The 17,500-nt window shown below is 43.8% G+C and overlaps 2 protein-coding genes across 2 annotated transcripts in view; one reads left to right on the forward strand and one right to left on the reverse strand.

The window, feature by feature from the left end:
- Positions 1 to 17,500, forward strand: part of LOC113825881 (sodium/mannose cotransporter SLC5A10) — a 32,778-nt gene that overhangs the window by 13,118 nt on the left and 2,160 nt on the right. The window contains exons 5-11 of the mRNA XM_027378726.2: positions 1,399 to 1,597; positions 2,273 to 2,493; positions 4,777 to 5,020; positions 7,007 to 7,253; positions 7,554 to 7,668; positions 8,595 to 8,685; positions 8,983 to 9,125. Of these exons, the coding sequence (XP_027234527.2) occupies positions 1,399 to 1,597; positions 2,273 to 2,493; positions 4,777 to 5,020; positions 7,007 to 7,253; positions 7,554 to 7,668; positions 8,595 to 8,685; positions 8,983 to 9,125 (1,260 nt within the window). The remainder of the gene's footprint in view (positions 1 to 1,398; positions 1,598 to 2,272; positions 2,494 to 4,776; positions 5,021 to 7,006; positions 7,254 to 7,553; positions 7,669 to 8,594; positions 8,686 to 8,982; positions 9,126 to 17,500) is intronic.
- Positions 13,969 to 16,492, reverse strand: LOC138863027 (uncharacterized). The gene is made up of 2 exons (XM_070126678.1): positions 15,998 to 16,492; positions 13,969 to 15,927 (listed from the first exon to the last, which is right to left on the reverse strand). The coding sequence occupies exon 2, from the start codon at positions 15,913 to 15,915 to the stop codon at positions 13,984 to 13,986; it is 1,932 nt and encodes a 643-aa protein (XP_069982779.1). The 5' UTR covers positions 15,916 to 15,927; positions 15,998 to 16,492; the 3' UTR covers positions 13,969 to 13,983.

A 17,500-nucleotide genomic window follows, 5' to 3' on the forward strand; every position in this document is an offset into this window, starting at 1 on the left:
TCAAGGTATTGATCCAATAACAGGTGTTAGTTACCCCCTCCCCCTTCTCAGGTCGAAAGAGGGTCATTTCCGAAGTGAGTTAGGTCACAGAGCTATTCACCGTGTTTAAGCTTGTAGCAAAAACAAACAAACTGTACAATAGACCGATGGACAACTAGATGCGATAAGGGTTAAGAATATTGATTTTGAGGGGGAGGGGTTGTGCGAGGTAAACGATCATGAACTTTGAATGATAATTATATTTAGCCTTCCATCATGTTTCAACACGCAGTTTTAGCTTAAACCGATAAACCATCCCAATAATAAGAATACAATGCGATGAAAAGGATGATAAAAATTGTTATGTACTCAATATACCTTTATTATCACCTTCAAATATACACTACCACAAACAAATAGACACGCTTAAATCATACTTGGGCCCTATATCCATCTCCCGCGTTAACTAAAAACTAACATCTTCCTCATCGCTCATGATTGCCGAGTTGCCACGCGCGTCGCTTCTCCGGAACGAGGTCGGGCGACATCGATGAGTGCGAGAGGGCGCGTTCCGGTAACGAGGATGATACTGCAACCACATCCGTGACGGCGCGCTGCAATCTCATCTCGAGGTGCAACCAAACAAGAAAGAGAAAGCTATATTAACCAACACTGAGTTTTAAGATCTTGACATCATACAAATATAAGCATTTGGCAAAGTCAAATTCTCATTCCATTAACACATGCAAAAAATTGACTCGCAAAACCGTAAATGATAACTTTTTCACAAATGCGCATTATAACAAAGGAGCAGTCCTCGCATGAATAACAGGAATGACTTTCCTTCGTGGTCGATTACTAACTTTGAGACCTCCACTCATCTTTTAACATGTTATATCAGCCATTCTTATATTTCAAATGCTTCTTCACAATAACTACAATTCAGCGAAAAGGATCATTAAACTCTTTTTTGCAGGCAATGTCTTTTTTATGGTTTATGTATATATTATATATATACGTATATATATATATATATATATATATATATATATATATATATATATATATATATATATATATATATGTGTGTGTGTGTGTGTGTGTGTGTGTGTGTGTGTGTGTGTGTGTGTGTGTGTTTGTGTGTGTGTGTGTGTGTGTGTGTATGTGTGTGTGTGTGTGTGTGCGTATGTGTGTATGTAAATACATGTATATGTATATGTATGTACACACACACACACACACACACACACACATATGCATGTAAGCTTGTATGTTTGCAAAAAAAGTCATCTGTCGTATTTTAAAATCCATCAATGTCATTAAAACGCTGGCACAGGGTATACATATCCGAATGATATAAATCAGCTGTAGCAGACCACCCTTTGTATTACTCTGGATATTCCCCGCGTGTTCTGCCAGGCCGACCTATATGCCGGGGCGTTGTTCATGCAGATGTCTCTGAACAAGAGCTCCGAGGAATGGCTGTACATAAGCATCCTGATCCTGCTGGGAATTGCTGCACTTTTCACAATGGCCGGTGGACTGACGGCCGTGGTGTGGACTGACCTCGTCCAGACGGTGCTTATGGTTCTTGGGGCCCTAGTCCTCATGGTCAAAGGTCAGTCCCTCTCTCTTCGTTAGCTTTTCCTTTTTCGTGTAAGAATTTTATGTGTGTATCACCATTTTTTGGATATTCAATGTAGCTGGGAATATTAGCAAGGCTCCGGGGAGGGGAGAGGGGTTAGAGAGGGGAGAAAGGGGGGAAGGGTTAGAGAAGGGAGAAGGGATTGAGAAGGGAATGAAGGGGGGAGAGGGGTTTGGGAGGGGAGAGAAGGGAGAGGTGAGAGGGGTCAGAGAGTGGAGAGTATTGTGATACATGGTGGAATGATATTTGATGTGAAGGGGAATTCAGTGTAATTTTGGATATTAGGTCATAAGTGCATATTTGCATACCTCAAGTAAATATAATTATCTCATATATTACATAATCTCGTTATTATCTCATAGGTATTACGCTTCATGTCTTTTCACGGTGTGTATAAATCTTATTTTATGTGCATTCATTCTTGCGTGCTTGTGTTAAACTTCTTTTCTGTGGTTTGAAACAGAATCCCTAACACAAACACATCCCCAGTACATAGCATATCAATCATAGTTCACATAGTATGATTGACAAGTTCATCGGACATATACATACCAGATACCTATACACACGCCCACAGACCACGTACAAACACACTTCATTTCCCCAAACGTCCCCCGTAATTTCGTCTCCCGCACGACCCACCCTCAGCCTTCAGCGAAGTGGGCGGCTACGAGGGTCTGGTCGACAGCTACCCTTACGCCACCGCTTCGGAACGAGCCAGGAACCGCCTGAACGAGTCCTGTGGAGAACCGCCGAGTGATTTCATGCACCTGCTCAGGACGGTGGAACCCGGGAAGTCCAACTACCCTTGGATTGGTATGACCCTGGGATTGGGCATCCTCGAGCTCTGGTACTGGTGCATGGATCAGGTAGGTGTTGGCGTCGTGTATTGCAATATAGATTGTTGCGTAATTTGTTGCTAAATAGTTTTTGGGTTTATCATAATACCTGGGGGTTAAAAATAGATATCTGAGATTATAAATAAATGTCTAAAATTACAAGTGGATGCCTGGGATTTTGAATAAATGCCGTAGGTTATAAATAGATGCAAGGGATTGTATAGAGATGAATCACCCAAATGGAATACTAATGTTTACGTCGATTAGAGTCTAAATATACTGAAGGTTTTAAGAGAGAGAGGGCGGGAGAGAGGGCGGGAGAGAGGGCGGGAGAGAGGGCGGGAGAGAGGGCGAGAGTGAGGGCGAGAGTGAGGGCGGGAGAGAGGGCGGGAGAGAGGGCGGGAGAGAGGGCGGGAGAGAGGGCGGGAAAGAGGGCGGGAGAGAGGGCGGGAGAGAGGGCGGGAGAGAGGGCGGGAGAGAGGGCGGGAGAGAGGGCGGGAGGGAGGGTGGGAGAGAGGGTGGGAGAGAGGGCGGGAGAGAGAGAGGGAGAGAGAGAGGGAGAGAGAGAGGGAGAGAGAGAGGGAGAGAGAGAGGGAGAGAGAGAAAGGGAGAGAGAGAGAGATCGATAGAGAGACCGAGAGACCGACAGAGAGAGAGAGAGACCGATAGAGAGAGAGACCGAGAGAGAGAGAGAGAGACCGATAGAGAGAGAGACCGAGAGAGAGAGAGAGAGAGACCGATAGAGAGAGAGAGAGAGAGACCGATAGAGAGAGAGAGAGAGAGACCGAGAGAGAGAGAGAGAGAGACCGAGAGAGAGAGAGAGAGAGACCGAGAGAGAGAGAGAGAGAGACCGAGAGAGAGAGAGAGAGAGACCGAGAGAGAGAGAGAGAGAGACCGAGAGAGAGAGAGAGACACCGAGAGAGAGAGAGAGAGAAAGAGAGAGAGAGACCGAGAGAGAGAGAGAGAGAGACCGAGAGAGAGAGAGAGAGACCGAGAGAGAGAGAGAGACCGAGAGAGAGAGAGAGACCGAGAGAGAGAGAGAGACCGAGAGAGAGAGAGAGAGACCGAGAGAGAGAGAGAGACCGAGAGAGAGAGAGAGACCGAGAGAGAGAGAGAGAGACCGAGAGAGAGAGAGAGAGACCGAGAGAGAGAGAGAGAGAGACCGAGAGAGAGAGAGAGAGAGAGAGACCGAGAGAGAGAGAGAGAGAGACCGAGAGAGAGAGAGAGAGACAGAGACCGAGAGAGAGAGAGAGACCGAGAGAGAGAGAGAGACCGAGAGAGAGAGAGAGACCGAGAGAGAGAGAGAGACCGAGAGAGAGAGAGAGAGAGAGAGAGAGAGAGAGAGAGAGAGAGAGAGAGAGAGAGAGAGAGAGAGAGACAGAGAGAGAGAGAGAGAGAGAGAGACCGAGAGAGAGAGAGAGAGAGAGAGAGAGAGAGAGAGAGAGAGAAAGAGACCGAGAGAGAGACCGAGAGAGAGAAGGAGGGAGGGAAGGAGGGAAGAAGAAAGAGGAAACAGGTCACGTGAGCACCAACGCCTGGCATCATGGCGCTAGTCATGTCCATGCTAAACCGCTCATACATAAACCAAAACCTGGATATGCTGCAACGCCTATTATCGACACAGTCCTGGGGTCACGACAGACAAGATTGCATATATTGATTTGATATAAGACTACCAAGGTTTTGCTGCAGCGAGAGGCGGGATATTTTGAAAAGACCGCGTATTTGACTGCCAGGCTGTGACAGTGGCAATGGTTGCAATAGTAATATTAGTTGTAAAAAAGATGAGTAAATTATCCTTACCTTTTACTTTATATTTATTATTATCACCATCGTCATTTTCATCATCATCATTCTTGTTATTACCATCTTCATTACAATACTGATAAGAATAATAATGATAATAATAATAACAACAATGATAATAATGATAACCATAATGACAATAATTATCATTATCGCCATCATCATCCTCATTTTCTCTATCGTCCCCCTCCTCCACCTCCTCATCCTCATTTTCTTTATCCTCCTCCTCCTCCTCATTTTCTTTATCCTCCTCCTCATCCTCATTTTCTTTATCGTGCTCTTCTTCTTCTTCTTCTTCTTCTTCTTCCTCTTCTTCTTCTTCTTCCTCTTCTTCTTCTTCTTCCTCTTCTTTCTACTCCTCGTCGTCGTCATTACAATCATCATTACCATTACTGATATTGACACCATTACCATCTCTGTCCTCGCCCCTCCCATTCCACCCTAACGCCATCAGACCCCCCATGGCCTCCCCACCGACGCCGCGAGCCCCATGGTCCCCTCCCGCAGGTGATGGTGCAGAGGACGCTGGCCAGCAAGAACATCGTCCACGCGAAGGGCGGCTGTCTCCTGGCCGCCTACCTCAAGTTCCTGCCGATGTTCCTGATCGTGTTCCCCGGGATGGCGGCGAGGGTCCTCTATCCGAACCGGGTGGCCTGCGCGTCCCCCGAGGCCTGCACCCGGATCTGCGGCAGCGCGAGGGGGTGCTTCAACATCGCCTACATCGAGCTGGTGCTGAATCTCCTGCCCGTTGGTGAGTGGGGGAAGGGCCCGCCTCCGGGTGGGTGTGGAAGGGCTCGGGGTGGGGGTGGGTGGGGATGAGGAGGGGGAGGAGGGTGAGGAGGAGGGGAGGAGGGGGAGGGCGTGGTCTTGAGGGAGTGGGTGAGGAGGGGAGGAGGGGAGGAAGGGGGGGTGTAGTCTTGTGTGCGTGGGTGAGTGCGGGTGAGGAGGGGGAGGAGGGGGGAGGGTGTAGTCTTGTATGTGTGGGATGCATGTGCGATTCTTTTACGTGTCGAGATATAGCCTCATTTCACTGAGTCATTTCATATCACTGTATCATTTCATGCACATGTTAAAAGGGATATTGATGGATGATTCAGCTGATCAACACTTGCCATATATCGAAAACATTTGCAAACTCATCGATTCAGTCACTCCCCTCCTTCATATCTCTAGCTCCACCTCATTCTACTCTGCCCTCCCCTGTTTCTCCTCACACTCCCTCACGCCCTCTTCATATCACCCCGCCCACCTGCTCACTTCATATATCCCCCCCTCACTTCATATCTCCCCGCCTTCCCCTGTTCCTCCTCACACTCTCTCACGCCCACTTCATATCTCCCCGCCCACTTGCCCACTTCATATCTCTAGCTGCACCTCATACTACCCCGCCCTCCCCTGTTCTTCCTCACACTCCCTCACGCCCTCTTCATATCTCCCCGCCCACTTGCCCACTTCATATCTCCCCGCCCACTTCATATCTCCCCGCCCTCCCCTGTTCTTCCTCACACTCTCTCACGCCCACTTCATATATCCCCGCCCACTTCATATCTCCCCGCCCTCCCCTGTTCTTCCTCACACTCCCCCACGCCCACTTCATATCTCCCCGCCCTCCTCTGTTCCTCCTCACACTCCCTCATGCCCACTTCATATTTCCCCGCCCTCCCCTGTTCCTCCTCACACTCCCCTACGCCCACTTCATATCTCCCCGCCCTCCTCTGTTCTTCCTCACACTCCCCCACGCCCACTTCATATCTCCCCGCCCTCCTCTGTTCTTCCTCACACTCCCCCACGCCCACTTCATATCTCCCCGCCCTCCTCTGTTCTTCCTCACACTCCCCTACGCCCACTTCATATCTCCCCGCCCTCCCCTGTTCTTCCTCACACTCCCCCACGCCCACTTCATATCTCCCCGCCCTCCTCTGTTCTTCCTCACACTCCCCCACGCCCACTTCATATCTCCCCGCCCTCCTCTGTTCTTCCTCACACTCCCCCACGCCCACTTCATGTCTCCCCGCCCTCCCCTGTTCTTCCTCACACTCCCTCACGCCCACTTCATATCTCCCTGCCCTCCCCTGTTCTTCCTCACACTCCCCCACGCCCACTTCATATCTCCCCGCCCTCCTCTGTTCTTCCTCACACTCCCCCACGCCCACTTCATATCTCCCCGCCCTCCTCTGTTCTTCCTCACACTCCCCCACGCCCACTTCATATCTCCCCGCCCTCCTCTGTTCTTCCTCACACTCCCCCACGCCCACTTCATATCTCCCCGCCCTCCTCTGTTCTTCCTCACACTCCCCCACGCCCACTTCATATCTCCCCGCCCTCCTCTGTTCTTCCTCACACTCCCCCACGCCCACTTCATATCTCCCCGCCCTCCTCTGTTCTTCCTCACACTCCCCCACGCCCACTTCATATCTCCCCGCCCTCCTCTGTTCTTCCTCACACTCCCCCACGCCCACTTCATATCTCCCCGCCCTCCTCTGTTCTTCCTCACACTCCCCCACGCCCACTTCATATCTCCCCGCCCTCCTCTGTTCTTCCTCACACTCCCCCACGCCCACTTCATATCTCCCCGCCCTCCTCTGTTCTTCCTCACACTCCTCCACGCTCACTTCATATCTCCCCGCCCTCCTCTGTTCTTCCTCACACTCCTCCACGCTCACTTCATATCTCCCCGCCCTCCCCTGTTCCTCCTCACAGTCCCTCACGCACGCCCTCACGCCTCCTCTCCCCAAAGGCGTCCGAGGGCTGATGCTGGCGGTGATGATGGCGGCGCTGATGTCCTCCCTCACCTCGGTCTTCAACTCCGCCTCCACCATCTTCACCATGGACGTCTGGCTCCACCTGCGTCGGATGTGCAGGAGGCGCGGGCGGGAGGGAAGTCTGCTCTCGGCGCCTCCGTCAGACGTCGAGCTGGTCGTCGTCGCCAGGATCTTCGTGACGGCCATGGTGGGCGTCAGCGTCGTCTGGATCCCGGTCATTCGGTGAGTGGACTTTAAGCCATAAAATACGAATGGAAAGTTTTTGTTCTAAATCCCTCTTTTGGTAATAAATTTTGCCGCCTTTCTCTCGGCATTCGATTCTTTTTACCATGCATTTGCCATCATGTCGTGAACCGAAGTGAATGAATTCTTTGTGCCTCATTCAAAATATTTATCCAGTTTTCATGCCTTGAACTTTCTCCTAAATATTACCAGTGTCAAATTTGCCTCGTTTTTACACTAATTTACCCTCATCCTTGTTGATATAACGTAATAACATTAACGTCTATCGCCCACCGCCAGGAACAACGCCACATCTGAACTCTTCGATTACATAAACACCATCAATTCTTTCCTGGCGCCTCCCATCTGCGCAGTGTATCTGTCGGCGCTCTTCTGGAACCGCACGACAGAAGCTGTGAGTTATCTCTACTTCCAAACCTTGTTATTGGCTCAAGGACGTGATATTCGTTCTTGTACATATTTCTTTCTTCTCTTTTTCACCATGTGTTACTTTTCATCTCCTTTCTATTGCTCTTTACTCTCTACCTTTTGCCAGGGCTGGCCGCTTATCCGTAGCAGCATTTCTGCCGTTTTCTAAACATTAGATGATACAGAAAACGGATAGAACTAATAAAATTGAACCATAAACTATCATAAATGGATGAATATTAGATGACAGTAGTCCCCAGGGTCAGTTACTGATGATTATAAGATTCTCAGCTTTACTTTCTTGTTTATTGCATTGAATAAAACAATATATAATAAATACATTATTAAGCCAGTAATATAAAATACACCCGCATCTCTTTAAAGAAAATATATTAAATGTTTAACTTGAGAAAATGCGACATTGAACCTGTATACTTTATTTATCTAAAAGTATACGACTATTCATAGTGAGTGTATTGCAGGGCTGAAGGTTTAAAGTAACTATGGGACTGTGACTCTGCCTTTGGTGATGCCTAGCTAGAATACCCAGCTGAAGTGACATCGGATGAAATTTCCGCCGGGATGACGTTCGGTTGCCACATCTTATCAGTTCATACCAAGATGGTTTCAGGAATTTTTTTGATTTATTTGAACAAGGGAAAATATTTATTTATTTATTTTTGCTTTAAACACTTTTCATTGGCATCAAACCATATGTAAAAAAACAACCTACAAAAAAAAAAAAACAAAAAAAACTAGTCACGTAGTCATCCGTCGGTCGTCTTTTGTTTCCGTTTAACAGTCGAATTTCCCGAGAAATCCAGCCCCGTCTTTCGCAACTGTCCTCACTCTCTTTTTCCTTTCTCCTATTTCCATCCGCCTCATTTACCTTCCTCCTTCCTCCTTCCCCAGGGCGCCTTCTGGGGTCTCATGTTCGGCCTGGCTGTCGGAGTTTTTCGTTTCGCTCTCGAGTTCACGTACACCGCACCGCCCTGTGGCTTAGGTATGTAGTGGGTACATCTCAGGAGCATTTGCTTGATTTTATAATTACCGATATGCTCTTCAGTTGTGTTTGTCTTGTCATATGTAGTTCATGAGCATACGCAACTCATAAACACACACAATACACACAAACACACACGCAGACGCACATGAATATATATGAATATCTGTATCTGTAATTATATCAATATCTACACACACACACTTAAGAATATAATAAAGGCATTAAACAATCTAACACATACCGCACCCAATCTTCCTGACGCCCCCACGCCTTCCTCTAAAACTCCTCCTCCAGATGCTGACTACGTGGAACCACCGATCATCACCGCCCTGCTGACGCGCCTTCACTACCTCCATTTCTGCTGCCTGCTGTTTTTCCTCACGATCCTGGTCATCTTCTGTGTGTCCCTTACCACGCCACCTCGGCCAAAAGATTGCGTGAGTATTTAAGCAATTGTCTACTTTTTTTTTTTTTTTTTTTTTTTTTTTTTTTACAATATCCTGCCTTTTATATATTTTCCTTCATTTTATTAGGCCTTGCTGTATGCGTGTGTGATAGAGTTCTTTAGGTTCTCGTCCCCTGCACACACACACACACACACACACACACACACACACACACACACACACACACACACACATACACATACACATACACATACACATACACATACACATACACACACACACACATATATATATGTATACATATATATATATATATATATATATATATATATATATATATATATATATATATATATATATATATATATATATATATATATATACACATGGCCAAATACGCACTCAGTTAAACTGTCAAGACAAAAATTCTAAATAAGATATAGGATCTTATTTGCAAGAAAGACACTGCACCTTGGCTGGAGTGACAGAGCTTTGCCGAGTCTCGCGGCCTGAAAAGGAGAAACTTTTCAAAGAACGAAGCGCACTGGGGCGTGGCTGCGGTGCTTTTCCTAGTCCCCGGAAATTGTTCAGAGATGGTCTACAAGATCCAAGCATTATAAAGATAATTGACACAGTTATTGTCGGAGTCTTTGTGATGTCATTTGTACTGCCTCCAGTAAAACACTAGCAGTCAGTTAAACCTTTATTGTCATGTTCACAAGCTGGTAGGTATGAGCAGTGTATCCAACTTGCAAGATGACAACATACACGTACGCGTGAGTGTGCACGTGATGTGAGGTGAAAAGAGTGTGGCTTGCCCAAATCTTCATAAAACAAGAATAATTTAAAAGTACGCAGCACAAGATGTCTCACGTGGCTCTCTAGAGGGGCTCCGCGGATTCACAACAATGCGTTTTTGTAGGGCGTTCGCACAACTCTAACGTCACTGTAGCCAACGTTACAAACTAAATGAAATTAAAGAATCCTTCTCATGTTAATACATTAAATCAAATAAATTATTGATCTAAATTCTATATATATAATATCAGACAAGGAATCCTTGATTCCTTTACACTCCCTGCCTGATATCAACGAATTTGATATCACTACTCTAATACTGATTAAATGACAAATAGGAACTGAAATGTGACTTGTTCAATAAAATAGCTACTTAGCACCAGAAACCAAAAGAATTAACTCTGAAATTGGTCTTGTGTACACAACTGGCTTTCCATCTCTCATAACCTTTAACTCCACTTTCCTTACTTTGCCATCTTCACTTTGGATAGCTCTTACAACAATTCCATATGGCCATTGTGTACGACAAACACTTCTGTCTTTCAATAACACAACATCACCTTCAGTGAGATTAGGTTTTGCACAACACCATTTTCTACGTTCTTGGAGTGTGTGCAGATATTCTTTTTTCCAACGATTCCAAAATATTTCTGAGAGGGCAGAAACACGTTTCCATTCTGTTTTCAAAAGGTCTTTTGTATCAATTTCTCCTACTGAATCTTCTACATGGTCTATTCCAACTTTCTGAGTAAGAATGGTGGCAGGTGACAAGATGAAAGGGTTTTCTGGATCAGTTGATACGTTTATTATTGGTCGATTGTTCACTATGGCACATACTTCTGCCATGAAGGTTGATAACACTTCATGCGTCAAAGTTTTATAAGGAGTTTCAGCTAGCATTGACTCTAAGATCTTCCGGCAGATTCGAATGAGGCGTTCCCATACACCTCCCATGTGCGATGAATGGGGAGTGTTAAAGATCCATTTAGTGCCTGTTTGGTACAGATGGTTTACTATCTTCTTTTCTTCCACATTTACTGCATCTATCTTGAGGCTATCAGTTGCACCAACTAAGTTGGTTCCTCGGTCAGATCTATACAGTTTAACTTTACCTCTGAGAGCTTCAAATCTTTTAAGTGCATTAATAAAAGCTGAAGAGGACATTTCTTCTACCAACTCAATGTGTATTGCTCTTGTTGTAAGACAAGTGAACAAAATAGCCCACCGTTTAGAATTTGCTGATCCACCACGAGTTCTGCGTGTCGTTATAGTCCAAGGTCCAAAAGCATCAACTCCAACATTGGTAAAGGGTGGAGTATGTTCTAAGCGATCTGCTGGTAGATCACTCATCAACTGGACTTCTTCTTTACCTCGTAACTTTCTACACTGGACACAGGAGTGTAAGATTGATGAGATCAACCGTTTCACGCCTGTAATCCAATATCCACCAGATCTAACAGCTCCTTCTGTAAGATGACGTCCTTGGTGTCGAACACTTTGGTGATAGTGACGTACTATAAGTGTAGAAATATGACTTTTACCAGGCAAAATGATTGGATGTTTCTGGTAACTTCCAAGACTTGATTGTTGCAATCTTCCGCCAACCCTTAACACACCATCTTCATCTAAGTACGGGTTGAGAGCCATAATCAAGCTAGATTTTGGAAGATGCATTTTTGCTTCAAGAAGTCTAATTTCTTCTTTGTAAGTTTCCTTTTGAACTGCTTTGATCACAAATATTTCAGCTTTTCTGAAAGACTCTACACTTCTATCAGCTCTACCTTTAAATGATTTGGCACATGCACATCTCTGCAATAAAGCAACAGTATTTACTAGGCGATACCACTCAGAGAACCTTTCAAATCTGTGACACCCAATTGATAAATTGTCAATCACACAGGTTTTAGCTGCCTTTACCAGAGCATCTGGCCTTACTTCCTTATCATCTTCTGGTTGAACTAGCTGTGGAGTTTCTTGAGCAAGATCATGACGCCTACTCAAGAATGTTTCAGGTCCTTTCAGCCATATGTCGTCACATGAGAAATCATTCACCATAGAGCGAGTTGCTCGATCAGCTGGATTCACAGATGTAGGAACATAATTCCATTGTTCTGGCTTAGTTGACCTGTGAATACGGTTCACTCTATTCTCAACATATACATAAAATCGTCTTGTTTGGTTGTGGATGTAGCCAAGAACTACTTTACTGTCAGTGTAAAATTTCACTATATCAATTTCTTCATCAAGGTTCTCAAGTACCACTTCACTAAGTTCTACTGCAAGTACTGCAGCACACAATTCTAGACGAGGTATAGTATGCCCATGCAAGGGTGCAATTTTAGCTTTCCCCATCACAAATCCAATTTCTGAACTGCCATCTTCGTGTACAGTTTTCAAATATGAGACAGCAGCAATTGACTCTTTGGAAGCATCTGAAAAGACATGCAATTCTTTTTTGACTTCTGTTGACAAGGATACTGGAACATACATTCTTGGTATTTTCAAACATTGTAAGGTCTTAATATGGTCTTTCCAAACTTTCCATTCCCTCATCCAGTTTTCTGGTAGAGGTTCATCCCAATCAATAGTCCCAGATAAGAACTTTCGCAGAAGCAACTTGCCTAGAACTGTAAGCGGGGCTGCAAATCCTAGAGGATCATAAATGCTGTTGACTGTTGACAGCACACCTCTACGATTGAAGGGTTTATCTTCTTCTGCAATCCTATAAGTAAAGATATCTGCTTGAAGATCCCAATATAATCCTAAACTTCTCTGCAACGGAAGATGTTCAGCATCAAAGTCCATGTCCTTCAAATCTTGAGAGATGTCGTCACCTGGCAAGGCTGACATGACTTCTTGGCTGTTTGAAACAAATTTGTGAAGTCTCAAATTTCCATAATCTGCTAGACCCTTCTGAGTTCTTGTCAGTAGGTTAATAGCTTCTTCAGTACTTGATAGAGATATCAGACCATCATCAACATAAAAATGTCGCTGGACAAATTTTGTGACGTCTTCACCATATGTACTTCCTGCAGCTTCAGTAGTCTTCTGTAGTCCATATATTGCTACTGCGGGTGATGGACTATTTCCAAAAACATGTCTGGTCATACGATATTCAATAAGTTCTTTACTTAAATCATTGTCTTTGTGCCACAAAAAACGAAGATAGTTTCTGTGTTCTTTATGTACTTCAAATGAATAAAACATCATCTCAATATCTGCTAATACAGCCACTCTGTTCTTTCGAAAACGTAGAAGTAAACCCAACAGAGAATTATTTAGGTCTGGACTTGTCATCAACACATCATTCAATGATGTACCTCTAAACTTAGCAGCAGAGTCAAAAACACACCTGATACGACTAGGTTTCTTTGGATGATACACTCCAAACACTGGAAGATACCAACATTCTTCATTTTCTTTCAAAGGTGGTGCTATTTCAGCATGACCTCTTTCAAAAAGCTTTTTCATAAAGTCTAGGAAATGTTCTCTTTTAACAGAATTGAACTGAAGACTCTTGGCTAGGCTATTGGCACGTCTCACAGCCATGGATTTATTGTTCGGTAATCTTTTCTTTAAGGACTTAAAAGGTAAAGGTGCACTCCAGTTACCTGCTGGTTCTTTGACAAATTCTTTCTCCATTAACTTCAAGAACATTTTGTCTTCTGTGGATTTTCCAGGTTCGTCATCATTTTTGGTTCGGTGAAACACTGTAGAACCAATATCATTTTCCTTCCATGGTGTAAAACCGCTGTGATATCTTGTGTCTTCTTGTACACATATACAACTTGGACAAGGCTTCAAGACTGATGGTCGACCATCAGGATTTACATATATTTTCCTTACATTCACATTCTTTGTTGCGTGATGCTTCCCCAGGCAGACTTCACCTACAATTACCCAGCCTAACTTCATCTTCTGGGCAAAGGGTGTACCTGGTGGACCTGTTACTTGATCTAGTACATGGTGAGCTTCGGGTAGATCTCTACCAATCAATAATTGAATCTGAGCCTGATCATCAAGAGGTGAAATTTCTGAACCAATGTCTTTGAGGTGTGGATGAAGTCGAGCAATGTTGGGAGTTGGAATCTCAGTCACATTCGATGACTGTAGGAAGGCTCATCTGTAGACTACCATCAACAGCTTGTATGCATAGTCCACCAGCTTTCCTTCCTGTCATAACTGAACGGCCAGAGCAACTAGTTATGATGTATTCCTCTGCCACAGAGCGAACATCAAAGAAATCTAAAAGCTCTCCTTTAGCTAAAGATTTGTTACTCTGATCATCTAATATAACATATGACTTCATACGCTTCCTCGGGTTACTCTCATGAAAAACGTAAACTGGCAAAATTTTAGCACAAGACTTTCCAGGAAATTCCTCACATACACCAGTACTCTTGTTGGTCACATTTAAAGCTTGTTCACGTCCTGACTCTTTAACAACACTCTGCTCCGGCTTCTCCCTGCCATGAGCCTTAGTACTTGTCTCAGGAACAGACTGAAATTTCTTCAAATGCATAGCAGTGCAATGGTATTTACTTCCACAGTCTTTACAGGTTATGTCCTCTGGACAATCTCTACTTAAGTGGTTCTTCGAGATGCAACACTTAAAACATATTTTATTTTCTTTCAGAAGTTTCTTGCGTTCTTCTAAAGACTTTGACTTAAAGCTTTTACATTCATGTAGAGAATGGTTGGTCCCATGTATTATACATTTAAGGGCTTCTTCATCAGGCACTACAGTCTTCTTTGTAGTTACTTTAAATTTATCTAGCTTTGAAGTCTTGTCTATATGAGATTTTACTTCTGGCTCAAAATTAAATCCTGGATCATTATGGATTTGTGCAACGTCAGAAATGAAGTCTACAAAATAAGAAAAGGGTGGGAATAACACACCTTGTGTTTTCTTGTAGTTGGATGCTTTGTCTCGCCATTTTCCTTGTACTGAAGGAGGTAACTTGCTTATCACAGGGTTTATTCCTGCAGATGTGTCAAAGTGTCCAAACAGTTTCTCGTAAAGTGGATTTTCTTTAAGCGACTGTACTTCGCTGAGAAGATCATGCAGATCATACAGTTTCTTGGGATCTCTGAACGTAACCTTAGGAAACTTTTCTAGTTTCTTCTTGATAGATGCTTCAATAATCTCAGGACTGCCATATCTATCTTCAAGCCTCTTCCATATCAACTTGATGCACTTACTTGGATCATGTATATTGGAAGTCCTTATACTCTGCGCAAATTTGGACGACTCAGGGCCCAGCCACCGGAGTAAAAGGTCAACTTCTTCCAAAGACGTAACATGCAGATCTTGAATGGTCTGCTGAAAAGTAGTTTTCCAAGGCACATAAGACTCAGGACGATCATCAAATGGACTGAAACGTGCCAGGGAAAGTTCCTTCTTCAAAAGGAAACGCGACAATTCTCCACAACAACTGTTACTCACAGGATTAGCCTTGGCATCACTGGGCTGACTACGAAGAGGTTGTATGACAGGCATAGCTTGTTCCAAAGAAGGGTTGAGATCAAATTCTGGTACCTTGTTCTGATCTTCCACGTACTGCTTGACACGACTTAAAGAATCTGCTGCCTCTTGCTGCAGGAGTTCTTGTGAAAGAACTTTCTGTTGTAACTGTACACCAGGTATTCTACCTGAAATAGATGACAACTTATCACTACTTTCTTCACACACTACTCTGTACTCAACTTCAGCCAACTGAGCATTGCGACGAGACACACATAATTCTAATTCTGCTTCAATTTCTGCCTCCTCACACTGTAACTTTGCTTTTCTTTTCTTTATTTCTGCCTCTTTCAATGCACTTTCAAGCTTAACTTTTGTGGCTTCAGCTTGTATTCTTTTACTTAACAACATAGCTGAGACACTTTCTGCAACTGATTTAGCACTTAATTTCTCCGAGCACTCAGACTTAACTTCTTCAACTGCATATCTTTTATCAAGATATTCTAACTCTTTCTTTATATCACGTATGATCACATCACTTTTTGCTTTGTATTTCATATAATCTTTCCTGCTTTCTTCCGTATTTGTTCTACTCAAATACTCTAAAAACTGATTTACACACCTTGAATAAGAATCTAAGTTCTTTTCAAGAGCTTTCTTATATTCACTATCACTTTCTGCGGCTGCACCGCCTTTATAATACCTTAACATTAGGTCTTCAACTGTACACTGCACTTGAGAGAGCTGATCCAAATATTTGGTGGTTGTGGAAATGTACAGTTCTTCTCCTTTTTCTGTAAGGGTCCTTATTCTTGCTCCAGACGGTCTTGTTTCATCTGGGTCTAACTGTGGGTGGGGTTCCTGCTGTGGATCCTCCTCCGCTTCCATTTTAATGTGAACGTCTGCGTTGCTTGTAGTCGACATGCTGAACAATTCTCCTGAAGTTATTCGGCAAGATGCTGAGAGAGACTTTCCTTTGTTGATAGTTGTATAACTCTTCACTCAACAGAAGGCTGACTCTTTTCACTCAGCTTGTTAGATATCTCACTCTTCTCACTCTGGGCATAGAAGATGGCTAGCAACTCTTTTCACTATAGCCTTAGAAGAAGGGCTAGCAACTCTTTTCACTGTAGCCTTAGAAGAAGGGCTAGCAACTCTTTTCACTGTACTGCCTCCAGTAAAACACTAGCAGTCAGTTAAACCTTTATTGTCATGATCACAAGCTGGTAGGTATGAGCAGTGTATCCAACTTGCAAGATGACAACATACACGTACGCGTGAGTGTGCACGTGATGTGAGGTGAAAAGAGTGTGGCTTGCCCAAATCTTCATAAAACAAGAATAATTTAAAAGTACGCAGCACAAGATGTCTCACGTGGCTCTCTAGAGGGGCTCCGCGGATTCACAACAATGCGTTTTTGTAGGGCGTTCGCACAACTCTAACGTCACTGTAGCCAACGTTACAAACTAAATGAAATTAAATAATCCTTCTCATGTTAATACATTAAATCAAATAAATTCTTGATCTAAATTCTATATATATAATATCAGACAAGGAATCCTTGATTCCTTTACATCATTTGTACTGGTAGGTGGACATACAGAGCCGTGTAGCAATACAGAATAAAAACTCTCATTTTTATTTTCTTTAAAGCGGGTGTGTGGATTTTGTAGCAGACCTTTTGAAACCACCACCACTAGTAAAATCTGTTTACATTCATAAGGTTTCATTTTTTTTTCGAAATTCAGAGATTATGTACACATGGTCATGATAAGCGAAAAATGTGACCTAGAAATAACATTAAGCACAATTACTCTACCGTCCATAGATCGGATAAAAATAAATAAAAACAGATTAACACAAAATATAGAATCAAAAGAAATGTATTTCTAGGGTATCATGACCATGTATTGGGGAGATGGTGTGTGATCCTGCGGCCTAAATCTCTGTGAATGTATATGTATCCTACTGAATACTACCTGTGCTTTCATAGCAAGATCGAGGTACCCTTTTCCCTTGCTGACTGAAAATATTTTTTTATGGAGAAGAATTCCCACAATTGTATGTATTATTAGCCTCTAGTTGCATTATTTCATTGTGATACACATTTGCAAACGTGGCTTTTGCAACAAAATGACACATC

This window comes from Penaeus vannamei, chromosome 10 (genome assembly GCF_042767895.1).
Source record: "Penaeus vannamei isolate JL-2024 chromosome 10, ASM4276789v1, whole genome shotgun sequence".
In the NCBI taxonomy this organism is placed as follows: Eukaryota; Metazoa; Arthropoda; class Malacostraca; order Decapoda; family Penaeidae; genus Penaeus; species Penaeus vannamei.

Bases quoted from the DNA above. Each gene is read 5' to 3' on its own strand.
- LOC138863027 (XM_070126678.1), bottom strand. From the start codon at position 15,915: ATGAAATACAAAGCAAAAAGTGATGTGATCATACGTGATATAAAGAAA.